Consider the following 25,399-nt stretch of genomic DNA (forward strand, 5'->3'; position numbering starts at 1 on the left):
GAGGCAATGGTGCTGCCCTGGCCATGGGCCTGCCAGTCCCCCCGCCCCCATTCTGTGTGGGGTGCCTCAAAGGCTGGCACCAGCATGTCCATGGGGACGTCGCCAGCTCTGCTCTGGCAGCCCCCCACCAATCCACAAGAGCAGGGGGAGCCCCAGGAGCACCCCAGCCCCCTGCCCACTTTTGCACAGCAACACCACTGCCCCCAGCACAGGCCTGCACCCTGACTCTGCATCACCCCATGCAGTGGCAGGCTGGGCCCCCCACAGAGCTGGGTGCCCGAGCACCCTCCAGGGGCCCCTCCCCCAGCCCAGATCCCGGCGGGATGCCCCACGGTACAGCCAGGGTCGGCCACGGAGACGCTACAGCCTGTGGGGCTGGCACTGCCCTAGGGGAGACGGTGGGCAGGCTGGGCTTTTCTAGCGTTATCTCCCTGCCGGACTAACGCCAGCCCACGGCCCTGCCCCAGCAGTGCCCAGCCCCACAGGCCTGTCATCACGGTATCAGAGCGCCACCACAAGCACACGCGGCTCCCTCTGCTCTGCCCAGAAACACCCAGGGCAGCCTCCCCCAGTGCCAGCGACCTACGGGAAGCTCCCCGTGCTCCGTCCCCTGCACGCCTGGCCGCGCGGGGCTGCAATCCCGGCAGCAGGGTCCCGCCCCACGGGGCGGTCCCGGGGCGGACCGGGAGGCCTCTGGCCCCTTCCTGCAGATGAGCCCCCAGGAAGCTCTGGAGCCACCAGCCCTTGAGCACAGGGAGAGTGGGAGGCGGGTTCCCAGCCTGGCAGATGCAAGGTGACATTTCCAGGCCACAGAGGGAGCCGTGGGATGGAGTCGGACACGGTGCAGCCCAGGAGCTGATCAGCTTTCATGAAAGCTTCTGCCCAAATCAATCGGTTGGTGCCACCACACTCCTCGCTGTTTTTGTGGATACAGATTGACACGGCTCCACCGATGCTTGGGACCATGCAAGACACACTGCACGCTGCATGCACATGCTGGCACGTGGACAGACACATGGACACGCTGCACACACAGAGGTCAGATGGGGAAATTGAGGCACGGGGGGTACAGTGACTCGCCTAGAGGCCAGCATGAGGATGAGACCAGAAGCCAACAGTCCACAGCTAGTTGCTCCCCCTGGCGCACACAGCGCCTCCGGGCCCAGCTCTTACCCATCGACAGGCCTGCACTGGGCCCATCCCTAGCGGCTCGGTCATGGAACCAGTGTCCCCCAACCTGCCACAAAGCCACGGAAACGGCACCCCAGACACCCCCGCCTACCCAACGGGGCTTAGCCGAGGAACGCAGACCAGGCCCCCGCTCCCCGAAGGCAGGGGCTGGAGAGGCCTCACTCAGCACTGGTGGGTGAACGGGGGACATTGTTGGGCTCCCTGGAGTCAGAGCGGCACAGCTGTCTCTCCATGCCAGGCCCTGAGCTTACCCTGCCAGCGAGTGGCAATACGGTGCCTATGACACACGGTGGGGCAAGTCCCATTCCAGCCCGTAGAGGGCAGTGGCGCGCAATCCCTCCCACCCAGCATTCTGCAATGCCCCCTCCCTGGGGGTGCTAGTGCTTGGGAGGGGGAGAGGGGAGGGCAAGGCCCAGCAATACCCTAACCCCACCCTCTCCCCGCAGGTACCGGGCCAGGAAGGGGTTAAGGCAGCGGAGGTGGTAGCTGCTCAGGATGTGGAGCCAAGTGAACCAGTCAAACAGGATATGAAGGGCCTGGCCCAGGGGGTTAACACACCAGCGCCCCCCCCCTTCCCGCCCCTCAGGTCTGCTGGGTGCCAGGGAACAAGGAGGCCCTGCCTGCCGCACATGCGGGGATCAGATAGTGAAGAGCAACAGGACACCCGGGCACTGCCAGCCCCTTCTAGATGGGCCCCAGCCACGGCAGAGCAGGGGAGAGAGAGGGGGCTGGGAGCCCGGACTCCTGGGTTCTGTCCTTGCTGTGAGACAGGCCAGGGGCAGGACTCCCATTCCCCTCCCAAGGGCACGGGGCATCTCTCACGTGTCTTCGCACGGACTCTGCTGCCTGTGGATGCCTGGCCCTCCCCTGTGGGCACAGAGCACAACCCTGCCTAGGCAGTGGTGCCAACACAGGGCCGGCTGGGCTGCCGCTGCAAGTGGGCACCAGGCACACAAGGGCTAAGGGGACAGGACCAAGGGGTGGAGCACCTCCTGGGGGTCATTCGGCCAGAAGGGAAAGGGAGGGGGAGCAGCCGGGAGGGTTACAGGGCACCTGCTCCCTGCAGGGTGCTGCGGAGAGACCCCCCAAAGCAGAGCCCCCAGCTGTCTAGGGAACGCCCCAGGGACAGGGGCTGGCCATGGACGGGCACGTCCCAGCCCCCACCAGCTCCGAGCCCCAGGGAAGCCCCAGGTAACATGGGATCTGTTCTTGTCAAAGGCTGGCCTGGCCCAGGCAGCCGCTTCTCCTGCTGATAATGGAGGAAGCTGCGCTAACTTTGCAGCGTGCCCCTCGGCGAGGGGGCCCAGGAGCTCGGGGCAGGCACAGCGGGCAAACACAGGGCCCGTGCTACAGGCGAGCGCTGCCAGGCAGAGGTGAGGGGAAGATTCCCTGTGGGCCAGCGGCTCCCCTAGCTACCCTGGCAAGGTGGGGACCCCAGAGCCCCCCCCAAAAGGGGCTGGGGCTCATACCAACAGCTGCAAGGGCACATCCTCATTGGCTGCACATGGGCAGTGCCAGGGCCCCTCTGGCAGAGGCAGGATCCCTGGCCTGAGGACCACCCACCCCCAGGCCACAGCCCCAGGAGGCTGGGCCAGGTGCCCCGTGGCACAGTGGGCCACCAATGTAACCAGTGGTCAGAGCAGCCGGGCTGGCAGCCAGGACCCCTAGGGTTGCCCAGGGGCAAGGGGCTGTGAGCACTAGGCTGGCTGAAGAGCTGCTGACACTGTCTTTCTGGGGGGGGGCAGGGGCCAGAGAGCAGCAAAACAAGCAGCCCCTCACCAGCTCCCAGTGTCCCCCAGGGTGCAGCGGCCGCTCAGGAACGTCTGGGTCCCCAGCCCTCACGCCTGCAGGGACAGGGGCTCCCCAAGGGGGCAGGGGGGCTGCCGGAGCGCCTGGGCGCAGGTGCCAGGTGGGTGAGCACGGGTCGCACAGCCAAGGCCCGTCTGGGACGAACACAGCAGGAAAGAGATGGGCTCCCTCCCTGCGCCAGCCAGAGCCAAGGTCAGCAGCCCAGCTGGTGTGTGGGGCTGGGGAAGAGGCTTCAGTCTGGGTCCAGGGCAGGGAGAACACAGCTGGCAGCAGGCAGTGGCCAGATGCCCTCTTGCAGGGCAGGAAGACATCTCGGTCTGGGGGCTTCCCCCACTGCGAGCCGGGACCCCTTGGTCAGGCGCCAAGGAGCCAGGGCTCGTGCGCTCCATTCTGGCCCCTGGGAGGGAGTGGGATGGTTAGAGGCGGGACGGGGGCCAGGATTCCTGGCTTCTATTTTTGTAGCTGGGAGAAAGCGTGGCCTAGTGGGTGGAGCAAGGGCTGGGAGTCCAGGCCCAGCCCTGCCAGACTGTGCAATACCTTGGGAGAAGCACAGTATTTGGGCTTCAGTTTCCCTCTCTACAAAGCAAAGAGAGTGCGGATCACAGAGCCCCAGCACAGTGTAAAAGCGTCCAGATAACTGGCAGGGGGCCCAGCCAGGCCCTGCGAGCCCCCTGCCCTAAGCAAGCCACCCTCTGGGCCCAGGGGTCCTCCGCCTCCCCCTCGACACCACGGGTTGCAAAGCCAGGCTGCGGTTCCTGGCTGGCACGGGCAGGTGTCTGACCTGGATGAGCTCACAAGCCGGACAAACCAGAAAGATCTTGACGACAGCCGGGGACAGGCGGGGGAGCAGGGGGCTACAGGTGGAGCAGGGGGGGCTGTGGGCGATGGGAGGGACAGGGGGCTGCGGGTGGAGGGGGGAGCAGGGGGGCTGCAGCCAGAGGGGGGGAACAGGAGGAAGCAGGGGAGCTGTGGGTAATGGGGGGGGAGCAGGGAGCTGCGGGCGGAGGGGGGAGCTGCAGGCAATAGGAGGCAGGGTGCTGTGGGCGGAGGGGGGAGCAGGAGGAAGCAGGGGGCCTGCAGGCGATGGGGAGGAGGGGCAGGGGGCTGCAGGCAGAGCAGGAGGAAGCAGGGGGCCTGCGGGCAATGAGGAGGGGGGCAGGGGGGGAGCAGGAGGAAGCAGAGGGCCTGCGGGCGATGCGGGGAGTGGGGGGGGCTGCAGGCGATGAGGAGGGGGGGCAGGGGGCTGCGGGGGAGACTCCAAAGGGCACATGACCAAGGCGTCGGCGGCAGCGGCACAAAGGGGCCATTGTTGGCTTAGCTTCTGCCAAGACCCACATTCTTGACACTAGACAGCCCAGTCGGGAGTGGGGGGGCAAGGGGGGATCCTTCCCCGTCGGCTGCCCCAGCCATTCCTCGCATGGCTGGCCTGGGGGGCTCGCGTACCAGCAGCCACGGGGGGTTCATACACACGGGGTCCAGGATGCACGCAAGGGGGGGGGAAGAGGCCTATGGGAGTGATGTTGACAGGCATGTGGGGAGGACCGGGGGGGGGCGCTGACGAGCAAGGCAGCAGCCCGTGGGCCTGGCACCCACGGAGGAGGAGCAGGGCAGGGCAGACCACGGCTGGCACTACGGGCTCTGGGCAGACTCGCTCTGTTTCCCTGCCCAGCCCCTCCCAGGCAGCCCGGCCTGGCCCGGGAAACAGGAGCTTGGCCCAATCGGATCAGGCCCAAGGCGCCCAGGCGGCCCCAGCAGACAGCTGCCCAGGCAGCGTACCCACTCCTGCTCCTGCCATGGGGCAGCGTGGAGCTGCCCAGCCCCCCACCTGACAGGCCCCTGCCCTGAGCCAGGACAGAACCCAGGAGTCCTGCCCCACCCCTGCTGTCTGAGAACAGCCCCGGGGCCCCACTGGTGTCCATCTGGAGTGACTCCGCTACCACCCGCGGGTTACGTTGGGGAAGGGAGCACTGATGGGGCTGGCCCAATGCCCAGCACCCCCGCTGCCCACCGCGCCCTGCGAGCCCCAGCCCATCCCCGAGCCCCTCGAGTGTCAGCAGTGAGACGGGCCGGCCGCGTCCTCCCGGGGGCTGGGCTGAGGAGCGCTCCGGGGTGGGGGCAGGAAGCCAGAGCAGCGGGCACCACGCTGGGCACCAGGTGCTGACAGACTTGGTCCAGTGGGACGGGTCCTGCACCGTACTCAGGCTCGGGCACCTGGCTGGAGATACGGGCGAGGTTCCGTCCACACCCCACAAGGGGACAGTGCTGTAAGAAGGCTGGGGGCCTCAGTGGGGCCGACGGTCACCGATTCCCAACCCTCCCCGCCCCACCCAGCAGCTGCCCTCCAAGCAGGGGGTTAAATCCACACAACCGGACACAAGAAGAGGCGCAGACACCACCTGGGCCCGGGACGCTCAACGTCCAGCCACACACAATGCAACCCCCTGCCCCCCCCCACATCCAGCTCCATCGGGGGGGACGGGGACATGACCCACACTGCTCTGCAGGACACACAGTCACCTGCCCCCCAGCTTTCACTGCAGCCGATGACAACTGCTCCCCAGCCCCAATTCAAACTCAGCCCTGCCCTCACCCCACTCCTATCCACCCTGGCAATGCCCGTAGGTGCTGCCCAACCTTGCCTGCATTCCAGCCCAGCGCGACAGCCCCCGGGGGACAGTGCCCAGGGCTTCCCGGGACGGGTCCAGGCTGCGGGGCCAAGAGGCAGGGCGGGGGGCAGGTGACAAACGCCGCACAGAATGTGCCGTGCACCAATCCCCGGCAGGCACGGGGATGAATCACCGGGTGCTGCCACTCCAGGGAGTGGAGCCAGACAGGCACCAGCAGGCCAGTGTCTACCAACCTCCGCGTGGGTCTGAGAGCCTGTGCCACACGCCGCTGGGAGAGAGACAGAGACCCTGCACACTCACGCACACACACGTACCCGCGCCTCCGGCAAACGAGCGCACATACACACTGACGGGACCCTGGCAGCCGTGAGCACCGAGGGTGGCTGGCACGAGGCTGGCGCAGAGAGATCTGACCTCCACCCCCAGCACTGGGTGGGTGGACATGGCGCCAGCACTGGCCTCCTGCCCCCCCCGACAACTCCTCCCCCCACGTCCTGCTCATGCCAACATGATGGCAGCAGCCCCCCAGCCTCCCCGCCCAGACTGGACCCCCGGGGCGTATCTGCCGGGAGGCGATGTTAAGAGATGGGGGGTGCAGGCCGCTACCCATGACGCTGCCAGAGGAAAGTTGCCCACCCCAGCCTGGTCCCTGGGCAGGGAAGGGAAAGGAGGGCAGGGTGGGCGCTGCTCACAGCCCAGACCTTAGGCCAGGCACAGCCTGGTTCCAGGTTCCCCAACGTGCCATTAGGGGAGGAGGCTTTGGCGACACAGACACAGACCCAGGGCATTTGACCAGTCGGGGTGGGGGGGACCTGGTCAGCCCCCCCACCTCCCGTGCACCGTGTTCCCCAAGCCAGCTTCAGCCCCTGCCACCCACACCAAGCTCCAACGTGCCTGGCGGGGGCCCCCACTGCTCTAGCTTGGTCACGCATGGGGCACCAAGGGGCCCTCAGCTGGCACCAGATGCCAGCTGCTGCCAGATATGATGCATGAGGGCACATACCACGGCTGTGCCAGGCTCATGCCCTCTCACCAAGCAACACTGGCACCTGCCTGGCACAGAGACCTTGCAAGGCAAAGCGGACATGTCCCTTCCTTTCCGGAGGCCCCTGTCTGATCCCAGGAGAGTGGAAAGCCGGGCAGCCCGGCCCCCTCCCCACAAGAGCTCTGCGCACTTGGGGCCGGGGCTGGCATCAGAGTGCAGCACCGCCCTCCCCAAGGTGCCCTGGGGCACAGAGGCAGCTGCTCTGGGAGGGAGGGGCTGGCGCGTGAAGTAGCCTCAGGGGGCAGAGGGAGCGGGAATTGGGTGGGCGTATAGGAGGGGCCCCATGAGAGGGGATGGTACAAAGGTGCCAGGAGGGGGGCAGCAGCATCTAGAACCCAGGACTCCTGACTCGCAGCCCCCTCCTCCCCCCAGGAGTAAGCGGGGAAGCAGCAGGACCCAGCTGCAAGCCAGATGCTGCAGCTCAGAGCTTCCCTGGGCAAACAGGATTTAAAAGCTCCCTTGTCCCCCCTTCCTCCCACGGCCCTGGCTCTATTTTCACTCCACATGGGTTTGCTTTTCCTGAGTCGCTGCACAGGAAATCCAGCAAGACATGCCCCAGCCAGCGCCCGGAGGCCGAGCCCCCAGGCAGCACCAGGCCCTGCAGAGAGAATACCCGGTCTGCCGGCTCCGCCCAGCCAGGGAGCCCCGGCGGGTGGGAAACCAGGCTCCCAGGCAGCGGGGCCAGAGGGAACGGGGAGAGAACCCAGGAGTCCTGGCTCCCAGCCCCCCTGCTCTAACTCACCAGACCCCACTCCCAGAGCTGGGGAGAGAACCCAGGAGTCCTGGCTCCCAGACACCTCCCCCCTCTAAGCCACCAGACCCCCCTCAAAGAGCTGGGGAGAGAACCCAGGAGTCCTGGCTCCCAGCCCCCACTCCCCTCCCCAAGCTGGGGAGAGAACCCAGTCCTGGCTCCCAGCCCCCCGCCACTCTAACCCACCAGACCCCCCTCCCAGAGCCATGGAGAGAACCCAGGAGTCCTGGCTCCCAGCCTTCCCACTCACAGCAAGAGACAAATGCTCCCTGCCAAAGTCATCCTGTGCTAACCCCCAGATGCTCCGCCACCCGACCCACCCTGCAGCTCTGCTCCCACCACAACCCCCGGCAGGCCCATGCGAGTGCCCCCCACACCAAGGAGGGTGCATCTGAGCCATCTGTTCGGGGGGGGGCGGGGCACATGATCTAGGGCAGCCTCCTCAAACCCCATCAGCCCCCTCTTTCGCATGCCTCCCCCCCCCCCCAGCCTTTGCCATGGACAGACCCTGCCTGGCCTGCGAGCTCTACCAGCCCTCTCCAGCCCTGAATCGCTGAGTGGCTGGAGGAGGGCGGCCCCTGGGCAAACAGAGCCACAGCCCCACAGCCCACGCCCAGCGCAGACCCAGGCTGGCCCACTGGGCAGGGTGACTCCCCAAGAGACCCTGGGAGCCTGAACCAGGGCAGAGAGATCAGCATCCTCCCGCCGTGCTGCCCCCCACAGGCCTCGCTAGGCGGCGAACCCTGGCACTCCCTGCCCAGCCGAGCCGTGGGGGGCAGCGTACAGCAGCGCCCTGCTAAGGGGGCACTGCCCGAGCCGGGTGTCCTCCGGTTCCCCCGCCCGCAAAGGGAGAAAGGTCTGAACTCACCAGGTGCCCCCGACCCCATCTGCCCGTGTCCCGCCTGCCTGCCCGGCGCCGCCCGAGTGCCGCAGCGCTGGGGGCTGGCTGCGGCAGAGCCAGCCGGGGTGGGGGCGACGGAGCACGGCTAATGTGAGGAGACTGCGGGCCGGCCCCGCGCCCGCCCGCCACGCTGCCCAGGAAAGCGTCGCCCCCGCCCCGCGCCAGCAGCTGTGAGCTGTCCCCCTCCCCCCCAACACATGCAGCCTCCCCTGGCTCCTGGCACCCCATAGGAGACCACAGGGGGGGTGTTCCTGCCCCCCTCGCTAGGCTAAAGCTCAGCTGGGCAGAGACGGACGCAGCTCAGCTGGAGAGCAGGGGGCAGGGCCCTTGGCAAGGGGAACGCAGGCTCTGAGGAGTGGGGCGGGGGGGCTGGGAGTCAGGACTCCTGGGTTCCATTCTTGGCTTGGATACTGGGGAGCAGCAGCAGCAGATATGTCACGTGACCTCTCTGTGCCACAGTCGGCACCACAGGGATTCCCTGGGGGCAGAGCTCCCAGGTCACCCTCTCCAGCCTCACCACCCCCAAAAGGGAGGGTCCCCAGCTCCCTGGCTAGAGAGAACCAGAATCACCCCTCCGGAGAGTGAAACTGAGGCACAGAAAGAGGCAGTGACTTGCCCTCAGTCACACAGCGGGTCAGTGGCACAGCCAGGGATAGAGCCTAGCTGGCCCACCCCACTGCTCTAACCACTATCCCACGCTGCCTGTGGCAAATAACCATCCCCAGGACTGGCCTGAGATACGGAAGGGGGAGAAAAGCTCTGGCTCAGCTGAGAGTCACGGGAGCTTGGTGGGGCTTGCATGCCAGGGCAGCGCCCAGCACTACGGGCACAAGGCACCTCCCGGTGCTGGCACAACAGCCCTGACAGCTATGTTACGCCCTCCGCCCCAGCATTCAGACCCAGCCTGCGGGGGGCGTATCGGCCCAGGTGTTACACGCTGGGACCCCTGCGGTGCTGCCACTCGGAGGGCGTGGCCCAGCACAGACCCAGGAAGAGCAAGGTCAGGGCACCCCTCCCCTGCTGGCAACTCACCACGCGCCCTTCCATCCGCCCCCCCAGCACCCTCCAGCGCCCATATGAACTCCACACCCCTTTGCCCACCACAGCAGGAGCGCCGCCAGATCACACGCAGCACCGGATCCACACCCCCCCACTGCGCCGGATCCATCCCACGTGGGTCACCCTGCACCCTCTAGGGATGGGGTCAGGGATAGCAGCACCCCCAAATCAATAGAGAAAGACGCCTGATCCAATCTGGGGTGCTGGGAGCTGCGGCTCCCCTGAACCAGCCATCAATGCCCAGAAAAAAGCCAGGCGAGCATGGGCACAAGGTGCAGACCCCTCGAGGAGGGGGACAGGCACCAGCCTGAGGATGGGCGGGGGGGTCCCCAGCCTGCCTGGAGAAGACACTCCCCTGTGGGGATGGGGAATGTAACAGTGGTTCAAAGCGTCTCTAGCAGCACTGGGGCCAGAGAGTTACAGGTTGGACACATTTTCCCCTCCCAAATTGGGGAAAAAGGTTGACGGTTCAGAACATTTTCATGACCTGAAAAGTTACTCGGCTTGGGTCAATTAACACGTTTTATTTTGATTTTGGCCGTTGTCAAGCGGTGTTTCAGAAACTACAATTGGCTCCCAGTGCTAAGCAGAAAACCAGAATTTTTCATTTAAAAAGCAGTCGAAATGGCTCTTTTCACAATTTCAAACCCTTTTTCTCTCCCTGCAAGTTTTTAGCATTAAACCCAGGAAGAACTCGTGGGAACCGGCCCGTAGCCAAGAGCTTGGTTTCCATGAACTGGTGCTGCCCAGCGACAAACGTCCAGCGGAAGAGTCTCAACCAGCCACAGGAATCTGAGCGGGGCTCCCGCAGGAGTCTCGCCTGCCCCCATGGCCTCTCCCCCCCGCCCCCTGGACAGGCCCCAGGGCCATGCCCCAGTCTGACCCGTCCCAGACTAGAAATCAGCCAGCTCCTGGATGCAAGAGGCTGAGAGGCATAGCCCCTCCCCCTCACAGCCCCCAGGCAACAGTGCAAGGGGGATCGGGGAAGCCCCCCCATGCCTGGACCAACAAGTTAAGAGTGGCTCCAGATTTGGCATGTTAATCGCTGCCAGGGCAGGGCACCCTCAGTGCCAAAGGGAGAACCCAGGAGCTGCCATCCCCACTCAGCTGGGCACCCCAGGCTCCTCGCCGGGCAGCCAGGATTCTGCCGCCACCTCGGAGGAGCGTGGGTCCAGTGCCCAGAGCTCGGAGCGGCCCCAGGGCTGAGCGCCAGGCTACTCCACACCTGTCCGGCACAGGGCACCGGGACAGACGGAGCCTATTCCCCAGCAGGCTCTGAATCCGTGCCTCCCCCACCCCCCGCAATTATTAGATGGGGCTAATTCGCTTCACCCGGCACCCGCCCCCAGCTGCCACCACAGGCAGTAGCCTCCAGCCTCCCCATCCCGGCCTAGGCTTCCCGGAGCAGGACCAGCGGAGCCCATCCCACACACACCCCAGGGAGCCCCCACGCACCCGGCCCAGGCCAGCCAAGATCAGGGTGCCAGGGAGGTGACTGACCGCGAGCCATGGGTGACCTGTGCCAACTCACCCTTCCAAACCTGCATCCTATTCCCTGCACCCGCAGGCGCCTGAAATTAAACCCAGTCGGCCCCAGGTTCCGGGGCCCAGCCGAGGCCCCCCCCAGGGCCCAGCCCGGGCCCTTTCGCAACACCTGGGGGGGCAAAAGGGCAGCCCCCCTCCACCCTCTGCACACGAAGCTTTAAGTCAAAAAACCAACAAGCAGCCCAAGCAGCTTCCCCCACCCCCTTGACAAAGGCCCCGGAGGAGGGTCCTGTTAACTCCCTGATAAGAGCAAAAGGTCAAAGGGCCCCACAGACAATGGCAAAAAGGGACTTTGTTCTCTGGAGATTGGGCCAGGGCGGGGGCAGGGCGAGCGGGAGGTGGGTGTTGGGAGACCAGGCAGGGCCCCGGGGAGGCGGGTGCCAGACCAGGAGGGCAGGCAGGGCCCGGGGGAGGCGGGCTGGGGCCAGGAGAGGAGGGCGCTAGACCAGGAGGGCAGCCAGGGCCCAAGAGAGATGGGCTGGGCACGGAGGAGGCGGGCGCTAGACCAGGAGGGCAGGCAGGGCACGAGGGAGGCGGGCTGGGCACGGAGGAGGCGGGCTCCAGACCAGGAGGGCAGACAGGGCACAAGGGAGGCAGGCTGGGCACGGAGGAGGCGGGCTCCAGACCAGGAGGGCAGACAGGGCACGAGGGAGGCGGGCTGGGCACGGAGGAGGCGGGCACTAGACCAGGAGGGCAGGCTGGGCATGGCGGAGGCAGGCTCCAGACCAGGAGGGCAGGCAGGGCACGAGGGAGGCGGGCTGGGCATGGCGGAGGCGGGCTCCAGACCAGGAGGGCAGGCAGGGCACGAGGGAGGCGGGCTGGGCATGGCGGAGGCGGGCTCCGGACCAGGAGGGCAGGCAGGGCACGAGGGAGGCGGGCTGGGCATGGCGGAGGCGGGCTCCAGACCAGGAGGGCAGGCAGGGCACGAGGGAGGCGGGCTGGGCACGGAGGAGGCGGGCTCCAGACCAGGAGGGCAGGAAGGGCACGAGGGCCTTGGGAGCTTTCATTGACCAGGCTGGTTCGGGTGGCAGCCAACAGCTCTGATGCCAGGCAGGGGCTCAGATGACACTTTGGTCCCCCCCCGTCCCTGACCCTCGCGGACCCCCCCGAGACTGCTCTGCCTGGGGAAGGGGGGAGGCGACTGGCCCGGAAGAGGCCGCCCGCCCCAGAAGCCGGCATCCAAGGGGGTATCACTCTGTTGGAAGTCCTGGAAAGCCGGCGCGCCAGGCAAGGACTTTCCCCCAGCATGGCGCCGGCTGTTGTTTTCATCCAGACCCAGCATCCCCTGGGGAGCAGGGCAGGGCAGCTCATTCTGCAGGGAGGGCCCCAGAGCCCCTCCCAGAGGAAAAAACCTACAAACAGCTGAGAGGCAGGGCAGGGCAGCGCCTTCGCCCTGCATCCAGCCCGGTGTTTCATGAAGGGGGGCGGGGGAATTGTTCAAACTGCTGCTGGATCCCCCCCAAGGCCGGGTCTCTCCCTCGCTAACAGGCCGAAGGGTCTGAGCCCAGCTCCGAGCGGCGGTGCTGCTGGACCAGATGCAGACGCACCAGGCCCAGACCCCAGCAAGCCCCTGATCTGCCCCCAAGAAACCCCTCCCTCGCCCGAGATGGGGTGTGCGCATCTCTCTGGGCCTGTATCGGTGTCTCTCCTGTTTCGCTGGGATCCCAGCTGGCCTGTTCGGAGCAGGCGGCTAGCTGCCTCTTGGGGGGCTGAGCCCATTGCTAACCCACTGCCTTTCCACTCTGCCCAGATTGCATTTCAACCCCCCCCCCCCCGCTTCCCCGCTAAAAAACACACACACGCCCCCTTCCAAGCCTCCGCCTCCTCCTGCCTGGTGCTGGGAAAACAACAGCCCTAAAACTCCCCGTTTCTCAACTGTGCCTTGACCCCACGTGCTCCAAAGGGGCCCGGGACAGATCCTGGGGGGCTGCATGGGGGCAGGGCGCGAGCAATGGCCCCACACTGCAGATCGCCTGCAGGGGCGGGGGGCTCCGGGCACACGGAAGTTTTGGTCTCTGCTCCCCCAGACCCAGGAGGGGAGGAGACCTGATGTGCTCTGGCCTCCTGGCTCCCCGGGCTGGTGCGAGCCGCCGGGGCCCACCCACACATCGGAGGGGCGGCGGGAGAAATGCGCTCAGCTCCCGGGCTGCCCTTCGGGAAACGGGGCACCCAGCCTCTTCCTGCGAGGCCTGGGATGCGAGCGGGTATTTGGGGGGCTTTCCAGGAAAGTGGCCCCCCCCAGCTCCCTCCTGCCTCCACACACGCCCCCGCCCCCAGCGTGGATAAAGCCACTGTGAACTATTTAGTTAATCGGATTTGGTCAGAGAGAGAATCGGGGCAGTAAATAGCCCCCCCACCGCTGCTCATCCCCCTCCACACCGCGGGCCCTCCCCAGAAAGCACAGTACAGCCGGGCACCCCCAGCACCCCCGTGCCCGCCCGCTGCCTGCCCAGGCGAGGGAGGCAGCGGACGTGAACTAGGCCAGGGGTTGCTGGTGGGAGCCGCAGAGCCCCGGCGGGGGAAGCCCGTTCCTGGCCCAGCCCTTGGCCTCCAGCCGGATTTCAGGGGCTGCTCCCAGCCAGGGGCCGAATCGAATTCCGCCCCGACCCCAAAGGCTGCACAACGCCCCCCCGGCGCCCAGCTGGCTCCAGGCAAGGCAGGGCGGGGCGGCCCCTGGGGCCAGCAGGCCTGGCAGAGCTCAGCACCGAACCCAGCGCTGGTACCTACAGTGGCTGGAGCTGCTCCAGGGCTGGCTCCGGAGCGGCGGCCCGTACGGGGCGGGGGGGCCGATCCCTTTGTCCTGGAGCAGGCAGGCGCGGGTCTGGCTGTAAAAATCCACCATGAGGAAGGGACTGGGGCTGGGGTTTAGCCCGGCTACGTCCACACTCTCGTACATCTTCCCGGGGCGCCGGCGGGTCATGCACCAGCCCAGGCACTCAGCTCCCACGCAGGGGCCATGGGGGACCCCGGGCACCGCTCGCTGCACTCCGAGAACCACTCCTGGGGCCCGGGCCCCGCAGCGTCCGACGGGGACTCCCCCAGCCCGGGACCGGCCCCAAATCCACGGCGAGGGGCGCTGGGAACACCCCCCCAAGCTGGGGCTCCTCAGACGTGGGCGCAGCAGCTGCTTCTCCGGCTAGGAGCCCATCGCTCCGTGCGCTCCCGGGGGAGCGGCAGCCTCCAGCCCGCCGCCTTCCGCCCCCGACCGGCTGCGGGCTGAGAACCGCGCGGGGCAGCAGGGTCGTTCCCGGGACGGCGCGGCCTCCCGGGCGGAACGGGCAGCGGCCGGTGTCCAGGGGCCCCTCCCGGGCTCGGCTCCGCTGCTCGGCCGCCCCCGGAGAGCCGGGCTGCGGCCAGCGCGCGTCTGCTCTGCGCGGAGCCGCGGCTGAAAATCCCTCCTGCCACGCGGCGCCTCCCAGTGGCCTTAACCCCTTGGCTGCCTGCGCGGGGCGGCAGCGGAGCGCGCCCGGCCCGGCCCCGGGGCGCCCCTCGCCGGAAGGGCCTTTTCCGGCGCGGCAGCGCCCGGCTCATTTGCCTAATAGGATGCGGCTGAACTCCGGCTGAACCCGCGGCGAGCGCCTCACCTTCCCGTGACCCCCGCGGGCCCCGCCGCCCCCAGCTCGTCCCCCGGGCCTGGGACCCACCCGGCCCCGGCCCACCAGCGTACAGCGCCGTGCGCGCCCCGCGGATCTGCCCTCACAGCTGGTCCACAGGGGCCAGGCCCTGATCCCCCCTCTTCCCGGCCTTGATCCCGCCCCCTGCCCCCCCCAGGGCCTTGATCCCGCCCCCCCCGCAGGCCCCGATCCCGCGCACACACCCAAACTTTTACAGCCCCCACTGCCAGGCGCTCACACCTACCGCCCCAAAGCTTGCAAGCTCATAATTACCGCCCCCGCCCTACATCACAAAACATAACACAACCTAGCTTCTCCCCAGCACTTTCCCTCCTCACTGGGTTTCTCCTCAGCCCCCATGAGCAGTGGGCCCAGGGCTATTGGCCTCACTGGACAGAGGGGAAACTGAGGCACACAGAGGCTAAGCCACACTGGGAGTCTATGGAAAAGGTGGGAATTAGGCCCAGACCATCCCCATCCCAGGCTTGTGGCTGAACCACATCCTGCCTGCCCGCCACCTGGATTCACCTGGTCTCACTCTCCCATTAATAGGTGTGACCACACTCTGTAGCTGCAGCTACAACTGGGGGTAACTGCCAGGTGTATCTGAGCCCCCAGCCCCACACGCAGTAGCCGAGAGCAGACGCCAGCACCCAGCACTGCATCGGGGCAGCCGCTATTCACAGGGGGCAGGACACCACCAGACTCAGCTTTTCTGGCTGGTTTGTATTAAGGTAGCAGCCGGTGTCCCTGTCCTGCCAGGACCCCCAGGTGCTGGGTTCTGCAAGCACCCGCCAGACAGTCCCTGCCCCAGGAGCTTACAGGCAAGGGAAGGGGAACTTGACGTGGTAAGCGCCTGGCGCTGGGTCCCGGGCCAGTTTGTGCGAGCGGTGGTGATGGAGGGGGTGGACAGTCCAGCCCTGCCCTGCCTCCAGCAATACAAGGTAGAGAGCAAATTCCTTCCGGGGATAGAAATACATCCCTCCCCGCCTTATATTATTTCCCCCCATTTGTGCAGCCCCTGACACTGGCTGGTCCCCGTCAGGGAGGGGTACTCCCTGCAGATCTCTAGTGCCTGGCACCCCCCCACACCTGCCCCCTTCAGGGAGGGGCTCTGTGGCACCAGCCCCATCTTTGCAGAAGAGGAAACGGAGCCCCACCTATAACCCTGTTGCTCAGCCCGTCCACACCTGAGCGCCACCATTACCCCGACCAACCCCCCAGTGTCGGGCAGGTGGATTAACTCGCTGCCAGGAGACGCTCTCCCCTTGGCAGTGTCTTTGCTGAGCCCTAGAGCAGAGAAGCTGCACCCGTCCAGAGCTGCCCAGGGAAGAGACTCGATCCCCACGCCAAGCAATCAGTCCGGGGCAGAGACGAGAACCCAGGAGTCCTGGCTGTGTCCCCTGCCCCATTGCACCCCACCATCCCGCACGCATCGACTGCAGCAATGCAGAACACAAAACCCTTTGAAAGCTACAACCTGCCCTCTCCCTCATTTCCAAGCCAGGCCGGGCGGCGGGTGCCGGGGTCTCACTACATTCTGCAGAAAGCAGCCACCTGGCGGGGGCACCACTAGCCCATCTTGGCATCTCCGGTCCTGGCCCAGCCTAGGCTGAACCCCTCCCCCGAGCCGGCAGCCCTCCCCTCGCAGAGCAGTTCACAGCGAGTAACCACTGGGAGGGGATGGAGAACCTTGCTCCGAGCCCCAGGGAAGATGCAGGCTCATTAAACCACAAGTTCAAATCTTGCCAGGCTCCGCTCGGCTGCCCCACACAGCAGCACAGCGAGTGCCACCGAGCAAGTCTTGGAACACTATGGAGACATCACCATTTTTACCAGCATGGGGTGCCCCCCCCCCCGAGATCAGGGCCCCACTAGGTTGGACAGACACAGCCCCAGCCTCAAAGAGCTTCCATCGAAAGACACAAAGGGCAGGAGGGGAAACCGAGTCACAAAGAGGGGAAGGGACTTGGGTAGTGCCAGCAGCAGAGCCCAGAACTCTGGGGTCCCTGGCTAGCACCTGACGCAGTGCTCACCCCTGCTGCCTCTTCCCCCGGACTTTGAGGATCATAGCGTAGGAAAGGTCTCTCCAGGAGACCAGCTGCTCACCCTGCACCAGAACTGGAGCTGGGGGTCAGTGGGGAAGCAAGACAGACCATGACACTAGCTGCGGGATCTCGCCCCCTTCCCCACAGCGCCCCATGCAGCCCCTCCCCCCCCGCCACCAGCTGGGCCTCCAGAACTGGTCCAGGGCCAGATTCCAGCATGTCCCAGGCAGCAGAGCAGGGCGATACCCAATCCCCCCAATTCCCAGCCCTCCCGGAGGAAACCAGCAGGATGCCAGGCCCACAAAGCTGCGGAGGGGCCCACAGGATGGCACAACCCACTGGGCAGTTTCCTCGGGATTCCCCCCACCTAAGCAGCCGGGCCTGATGCGAGGGCTGCAGGATCAGGCCTGTCAGTTGCCTGAGGCCTGGCAGCCCAGCCACATCCCCCCCTCAATTCTCCCTCCTTCGCTCCGCGGGTGGGGTGCCCACCGTGGTGCCAGCATCTCACACATCTGTTTGGAGACCCTAGGGCTTTGTCACCAGCTCTGGGTGCTTCGCTGGACGTGTGAGCTGTGTGAATGCGTTTTATAACCTTCCCACCCCCCGCAGCCCTAAAAGCTGCGATCGCATTGCCATGGGATGCCATGAAAACCCACCCCCACCTCCTTCCCACGAGCAGGGGCCTGCGGGAATTCAGCTGAGATACACAACCTGACAAGGGCCTATATGGGGCACGGGGGGGGGGGGGGACGACACACTCCCACTTTCCTTCTTTACACCCTACTCTCCTTAACAGAACAACGCACCCCCACCCCAGAGACAGGGGGTGGGATGGCTGCAAAGCCCCGCCAAAGGTCAGAGAGGCACGACCTGACTTCAGTGCCAGCCCCCCCATCACTGCCCCCCCGATGCCTCCTGGTGAGTTTCCAGCTCACCGAGCAACCTGCCTGGAGTTTTTAGCACCCGGGCAGGGCCCATTGGCCTCCCGCAGGCTCGGCTCAGCTGAGTGAAAGAAACCAGGTCCCCTTCGCCTTATCTGCACGGGACAGAGCTGGGCCTCCCACACCCCCCCCACCCTTCCCCCGCTGGCCTAACAAGTGAACAGTTGGGTTGAGCAGGGTGCCCCCGAAAAACCTGGCGGCATGTGTGCCAGTGAGAGGGAGGGAGGGAGGGAGGCATCAGCAGCGCCTGTTTAAATAATAATGGAAAGTCAAAGGCTTTGCTTAGCCAGCAGGTTTCTGAACAAAAGCCCAGCGCTCTTCCAACGTCCTGCAGCGAACATGACAAATGTCCCTTCCAGTCACTCACTGGGGCTGGAACCAAAGCTGGCTTCAAACGCCCGCCCAAAGCCAACAGCCTGCGCTAGGACTGCTCCCCCTTGGGGGGAGACCCACAGCCCCCCACCCCACCCTGACACACACACACACACACACCCCCTTGGGGGGAGACCCACAGCCCCCCGCCCCATCCTGACACACACACCCTTGGGGGGAGACCCACAGCCCCCCGCCCCACCCTGACACACACACACACACACACCCTTGGGGGGAGACCCACAGCCCCCCGCCCCGCCCTGACACACACACACACACACACCCTTGGGGGGAGACCCCCAGCCCCCCGCCCCGCCCTGACACACACACACACACACACCCTTGGGGGGAGACCCCCAGCCCCCCGCCCCATCCTCACACACACACCCCCTTGGGGGGAGACCCACAGCCCCCCACCCCGCTCTGACACACTCACACACCCCCTTGGGGGGAGACCCACAGCCCCCCGCCCCATCCTGACATACACACACACCCTTGGGGAGAGACCCCCAGCCCCCCACCCCACCCTGACACATACACACACACACACACACACACACACCCACCCACCCTTGGGAGGAGACCCACAGCCCCCCGCCCCACCCTGACACACACACACACACACACACCCTTGGGGGGAGACCCACAGCCCCCCGCCCCGCCCTGACACACACACACACACACCCTTGGGGGGAGACCCACAGCCCCCCGCCCCATCCTGACACACACACACACCCTTGGGGGGAGACCCACAGCCCCCCGCCCCCTACACACACCGCCCCCCAATCTCTCCCCCTCGCACGCCTGTGCGCAGCCGCTGCCCATTTCGGGCCCTGGGTTCTGGAGTCCTTCCCCCATTCCCCGACAAGAGGAAAAATGAGTTCAAATCGTGTTCAGGATTTCACCGCGAAAGCCAAACTGAACTGGGCAACTGGCCAGCCTGGCCCAAGTGCCGGCACACGAGGAGCAAGCCCAGTGCTTGCCCCCCCCCCGGCGAGCTGGTACAGGGCCAGGGCTGACCAGCCCACAGCAAAGCCCTGGGCATGGCCCCTTGCACCCAGAGCTCATGAAGGCCGGGGGGGGGTGTCCCTAGAGCACACACGACCCGTCCCCCAGAAGCCCCACTGCACTCCAGGTGGCAGCTCTCAGACACCCCGGCTGCAGGGGCGTTGGCACGTTTGGGTTTGTTTTTTTTCTGAAGTAATTGGTGATTTTTAGGGGTCCAACCAAGCAGGAGCTTGATATTCATGGGGCAGGTGCTCAGCCCTTTGCCAGGCGCCTAGAGCTGGCACCCATGACTGCTCATCGCTCGGGAAAATCGTGGGCCCCTTGTTTATGCTGTCACCAGCTCCCCCCACTCCCCGAGTCCCGGCAGCCTGCCAAGCAGGGTCAGACGATGCCACCCTCGCGGACCCCGGCCTGCTGCTTGTGCCAATGCTCCAGTTACAGCTGCCAAGCCGGCCCGGTGAGGAGGAAGGGGCTGCTCAGCCTGAGCACGGGGCAGAATCCGGCATCAAGGTTTCTGCCTCAGAGATGAGCATCAGTCTGGGTTACGCAACCCCCCTGGCCACATAATCCCAGAGCCCCAACTCGCGGAGCCGGACCCGGAAGGGCTGCTAGAAACCTGCCTTGTGCAGTCACGGCTCAGACACCAGCCCGCAGGCCCGCCCCTTCTCACCATAACCACACTGAGCCAGGCAGGCCACAGCAGGGCAGGGCAGGGCTGACTTCATCACTCTGCACCGTCATCCCTGCTCCCAAGCAAAGGGCCCTGGAATTTGCTGGGCTCTCCTCACCACCCAGGGAAATCCGCTAACTGCTGGGAACGACGCAAACCCACAGGCTCTAACCAGAGCCACCCCAAACCTGCAATTTGCTAATCACACACCAGTGCGATGGTGCAAAACCTGCTCGCACGTGCCATGCCTCTAACGCAGAGGGCCACGTCCCAGCTGCTCGCTGCTCGGCCTGGAGAGCCGCCTGGTCAGATCCCGGGAATCCCTGCGGAGTGGAGGGCATTTTCCATACAGCACTTACCATAGAGCAGGGGAACGCACTCCCCTGGCTGGCCACACGCACACACACAAATGTCTCTTCCCAAAATAAAACCCCTCAGCTCCCCCGCCCCACAGTGTTTAATCTGGAACCTGACCCTGGACGTGTGAAACATGGTGAGAAAACATTTCTCCCGCTCTTGCCCAGCTGTTAGTCATGCAGTGCCTGGTGCAAAGGCAGGCTGAGCAGAAGAGGGGTTGGCTGGGGAAGGAGAGCAGAGAAGAGTGGAATAATCCCCAGCCCCCGGCTCCGGACTCTGTGCTCTGGGGCAGGCAGGAAAGCTGGGATCCTGCAGGCAATAAAACTTAAGGTCCCGTGCAAAGCGACCGCCCGGTGCAGAGCCCTGGATTCAGCACTGGCCCAGGGCACGCCCCCCCCGGTGCATTCAGACCCACCCCGGTATCGCTCCTGCTCTCGCACCCGCAACACGGTGCCAAGCCAACGTCTCCAAAGAGGGGCTCTGCTGACGGCACCTGAACAGGTCCCGTCTGGCCCGGTGCTGGGCGGCTCCAGCCCTGGGCACAGGGGGCAAAACACGGCTCCTGTCCAAACCCAGGGCACAAGCTGCCCATCCCCACCTGGCATTCGAAAACGGTACCAGTTGTCCAGTCTCTCATCACAATGCCTGCGACTGGCTGCCTCAAGTCAGGTGGGGGTGTTTCCATTCCCTGACCGGATGGCAAAGGTGGGGGACTCAGCCTCATTTGCATTATACACGAGGTTGGCTTCAAGGACTTTTTCTAGTCGAAAATTCTTGGAAGAAAAACTGGCAGTTTTGTGATGGGAAAGTTCCTGCTTTGCCATTTGCAATCACCTTTCGGCTCGAACATTCAGCTCCTTACAGCCGAAGAATTAACCGCGCTCCGAACCATCACAACCACAACCAGCGCCACGGGGCAGTCGGTGACCCACAGCAAAGATTTTTGAGATTTTCACTGATCCCCCTGATCTGGGACAGAAAAATCACTGGGTAAATTGAAAACGTTGGCAGGCCAGGAAAACTGTTCCTACGTGTGAGCTCACGTGGGCCGGAGGCGGCCAGGGCAGCCGGTTTCAGGCTTTCACTCTCTGAAGCCGTTGTCTGCTGCTGTGCCCAGTACCAGGGGCAGCTGCTACCCAGGGACATAGTCTCCAAAGCACGGAGCACCCACCCCTGAGGGGTCAGCTCCCAAGAGAGACCAGCACCCGCCGGGCTGAGGGCTTTGGGGAATCCAGCCGCTCACAGAACAGGAGCGGAGACTTTCGGATCAGTGTGGGCCCAGCGAGGCAGCACGTGGCAATGACTGAGCAGAGCCCGTTGGCTTTTTACTCGTAACGTGGTGGGATCAGAGCCCTGGGCCGGTACCTTCGCAGCAGCACAGCGCTAACGCGCACTGCCCAGCAAGCCACTATTTCAAGTGGGCAGATCCCTGGTGACCGGCCCCAGCAGATGGACAGACAGACGGTTTCTCCTACACGCTGGGCCGGGCCAGGTGTGGGAGTGGTGACCGCTAGCACGGGCTGAGGTTCTCGCTTGCCTCCAGCTCAGCTGCTGTCCCCCACCCCCGTAACAAGCACTGGCAGACAAGACCCCCCACCCCAGTAGCACCCGCTGGTCTGAACAAGCGCCCCCAGCCTGCTCCTGCCACCTTTGGAGAGCTGGCTCCCGCGAGTGACAGCCCAGCGGGGCTGTGCCCAGAGCCCGCCCTGAGCACCCAGAGGAGATCCCCAGAGAGAAGGGGACACCCCAACCCAGCCCCAGGAAAGGCAGGTATTCCTAACCAGGGCAGGTCACCGGAGTGTAACATCCAGCTTGTCCCCACCTCCGACCACCCTCAAACGCCCCCTGAATTCCCCAGGAGACTCTGCAACTTCGCCTGCAAGAGCCCCCTACCCCCCTCCCATAGGATCTAACCCCGGGGAACCGGGCAGCAGAACGTCCTGTCCCCTTCCCCTCGCTGCAGGCAGGGCCATTGTCCTGCGCTATTCACCTCCCTCCCTTCCCTTGCTTGGCTTTTGTTTCCCCCTGCGGCTCCCCCCACCCCTGAAGGGGATCATTTATCCAGCTGGGCAGGGCCTTTTCGAGAGGCACATTCCAGGCTCTCCCCAAACCCACCAGTGACAGGATGATGGAGCAGCAGCCTAGTTAATGGGCTTTCCCATCCGCCGGCGGTGCAGCCGGGCGCTCGTTAATCTCCCTGCCCCGGCAAAGGGGGGGTGCGGAGAGAAAGGGCAGCGCAAGGGAGTCCTGGCAGGCGCGGCCCGGCCCGGCTCTCCCCACCCCCACAACGATTATTAGTAGTTATGGTAGCACCAGGGGGCTCAGGTCCTGCTGCAGAGCTCACCGGCTGGGCACAGGCTGGTGCAGGTAACCAGCACGAGGACAGCGCAGCGCGAGGCCGTGCAGCCCTGGGGGGCTCAGCGGTCTCGCCAGCCCAGGCCGTGCCAGGCTCCCTGCTGGCGTTCCTCGGGCGAGCCGGACGTGCCCAGCTCTGCTGCTGGACAAACCCTGAATGCCCGGGCGAGCAGCCAGCTGCAGGCTGAGCTCCGCGAGTTCTGGCCTGTGGTCAGTTCGGAGATCCGTGCAAGGCCGGGCTCGGAGATCAGCTCCAGACCAACCTGTGCAGAGGCACTGGCCTGGCAGTTCGGCACTTGGGCCGCCCCCATGGTGACATGGGCCTGGGCTGTTCCCTTGGGAAAGGGACCCGATGGGGCCACAGCCCCATCCAGCCTGCCCATGTTGGGTCCTGCCGCGGCTGGGAGCACGGTACGGAGGGGAACCGATCCTCTGGACAGCTGTTACCCACCAGTACCCCCTTTCCCCCCATTGTCACACTCAGATATTCCTCCGGGCTGGGGTCTGTGGGGTCTCCCACCCCGCCCCACACTGGCTACGATGGGCCGGGGGGACATTTCAAACACAGCGGCTGCATGGTACCTTCCCCCCCACACACACCATGTGAGGCTGGCCTGGGGTAATTTAAATAAATTGCTAAACAAACACACAAGGCTCCCTCAGCCCTAATTTATGGGGCTCCCAACACTCCCCTGAAAGACACCAGCACCCCTCCCCCACATCTTCCTAAAATCACTGCATTTAGCGGGGGTCCCCCCATAATCACAGCCACGTGCACATGGGAAGGGAAACTGAGGCACAGAGCAGGGAAATAATTGGCCCGTGGTCACCCAACAGGTCAGTGGCAGAGCCAGGAATAGAACGCAGGTGTCCTGGCTCCCCGGCCATGCCCTGCCCAGGGACCAGCCCAGCCCCCCGACAGGGTGCCCAGCATTACGGGGGGCTGACGCTCCCTGGGATGAGCAGATGGCCTCAGCCAAGGCCTGAGCCATCCTGAGGCAGCCCCCCAACAGGGAGGGATGGAGGGCAAACGACCTGAACCTGCCTTTTAAACAGAGAGGATTTTGCTAAGAGTCATCTAATGGGGGGGAGATTTGGGGATGGACTACATATCCCAGCATGCAGCGCTCCCCCACATCCTGGCCCAGTGCATGCTGGGAGCTGTAGTCTCTGCAGCCAGCCCCAGATATGGCATTGCTGGGAGCACTGGTGGACGTGGTGCCATAAGGTGCCCAGCATGCACCCCCGCCCTGGAGCAGGCAGGGCACCCCATGCCTGGGGCCCCACACGGGGCAGCAGCGCTGGGCACAGAGCCCACAGCACCTGGGGACCATGCTGGGGCATGGGGAATGGAGGGCTGCCCCATAGACAGAGGGGCTGGGGGATAACCCCTGCTGCCTGGAGCCCCCGCAATGGACATTTAAACCTGCTCCCCCACACCCCATGGCTGCCCCCAGCGGGTTGCATCATGAAGCCGGCCGGATGTGCAGGACCAGGGCACCACAAAAGCTCCTCCCAAGGGCCCAGGCCACCCCAGACGCAGGGAATCTTGCCCTGGGGTGGGAGGGGATGGGGCTATGGAAGTGAGTGCCCCCCACCCGCAGGAGAGGCAGGACCCCCCACCCTCCCCCGCTGCCAGGGCAGGGGCTTTTATTCTAATGCTGCTGAACGCGGCAGACATGCCATCAGATCACTCACGGGTAGGGCAGGTGGAGCCAGTGGGGGTGATGGGGGCTGGCACTGGGGCTGGCTGGGACGACCGAGCAGTTAAAGAGCTGCAGCTCCCCCCAAGGTGGGAGCAGGGGGGCACCCCAGCCCTGGCACTGGCCCGCAGCACCAGCCCAGACAAAGGTCAGGGATCATTTCCATCTGGCTGTCGGATCGCATTACGGAGAGGAGAGCCCCCCCACCAGGGAGGTCAGGTCCCAGCTCTGCCACCCTCCATGGGGCCTCAGACATGTCACCTCCCTTCCTGTGTCCTCAGTTTCCCGGCCAGGGAGCTGTAAATGTCTCAACCCCCAACCCCCCCAGCAGTGCTCACGCCCCCTCCCGGCACATCCGGGAGGCTGCAGGCCAGCTTCGCCCTCGCGCAGCGCCCGGGCAGACGGCCCGCCACACCCCTTGCCTTCCCGAGAAACCCACAACGCCGCAACCGGACGGGGGTGGGGTGGGGGAAGAAGCCCTCCAGGGATGGCAGCACAGAGCCCCAGGCCCAGGTCTCAGAGAAGGCAGATCTTGGCTGGGCACTGCCAGGGTGGGGGTCCCCCCCCCCCCAGCTCTGTGCAACCCAAGCTCAGTTCCCCTTTTCTGGGGGCCACTTACGAAATTGTAGAAACCAGGTCACAGGAACCTGCCAACGCCTCTGTCTGAGAGCAGCCCGGGCAGGAGGTTCCCAGAGGGGCAGGGCCCGGGCAGGAGATGCTGGGGGCCTCCACCCAGCCCCTGTGGCACGGCACCCCGAGCCCTTCACAGCATGGCCCCCCCGCCCCACTTACCACAGCCCCCCGTACTGTCCTGCCCATATCCTCAGAGACCTGGGGCAACCAGCACAAAGGTCTCACGCAGGCAGGGGCTCGGCTCGACTACCTCCTCTGCCAGGGGGGCTGCTCACAGCCACCGGGACCAGGGGCCAGGACTCCTGGGTTCTACTTCCAGGTCTGCCACCCACTGCCTGTGTGACCTTGGGCAAGGCTCTGCCCCCTGTGCCTCAGTTTCCCCCCCAGGACAAAAACTGGGCTGGATTTCGGTGCCTCTCCCATCCAGCCAGAGACAGAGCTGCTCGCTCTGTGGCAGGGGTCAGCCCAGGATCCCTGGAGGCAGGTGGGTCAGGAAGTGGCTGGCCATGGGGGGTTATGAGCCATTCAGCCTCCCCTCCTCCGGGCCAGGCTGGCATGCAGCCAGCGTCGCGCTGCACTCCCCCCCCCCTCCGCCCCGCCCGGGGCACTTGCAAGAGGCAGCGGGAAGTGATACGGCTGGAATCCGATTTCCTGCCCCGTCACTCAGAGTGGGGACAAAGAGCCCTGAGACCCCCCCAGGCTGGATCTGGTGCCGGCATCTCCCCCCGGCCCTGAAAGGGTCATGGAGACAACCCCCGCCACACACCTCC

General features: G+C 65.4%; 1 protein-coding gene across 2 annotated transcripts in view; it reads right to left on the reverse strand.

The window, feature by feature from the left end:
- Positions 1 to 25,399, reverse strand: part of RARA (retinoic acid receptor alpha) — a 39,013-nt gene that overhangs the window by 8,147 nt on the left and 5,467 nt on the right. The window contains exon 1 of one of the 2 annotated variants that reach the window (XM_030540939.1): positions 13,656 to 14,116. The exons of the other annotated variant lie outside the window; for it this stretch is intronic. Within the exon in view, the coding sequence (XP_030396799.1) occupies positions 13,656 to 13,848 (193 nt within the window). The 5' untranslated portion in view covers positions 13,849 to 14,116. Of the gene's footprint in view, positions 1 to 13,655; positions 14,117 to 25,399 lie in introns of those variants that run through there. 2 annotated transcript variants of the gene reach the window in all.

The sequence above is a fragment of the Gopherus evgoodei genome, chromosome 23 (assembly GCF_007399415.2).
Source record: "Gopherus evgoodei ecotype Sinaloan lineage chromosome 23, rGopEvg1_v1.p, whole genome shotgun sequence".
NCBI lineage: Eukaryota > Metazoa > Chordata > Testudines > Testudinidae > Gopherus > Gopherus evgoodei.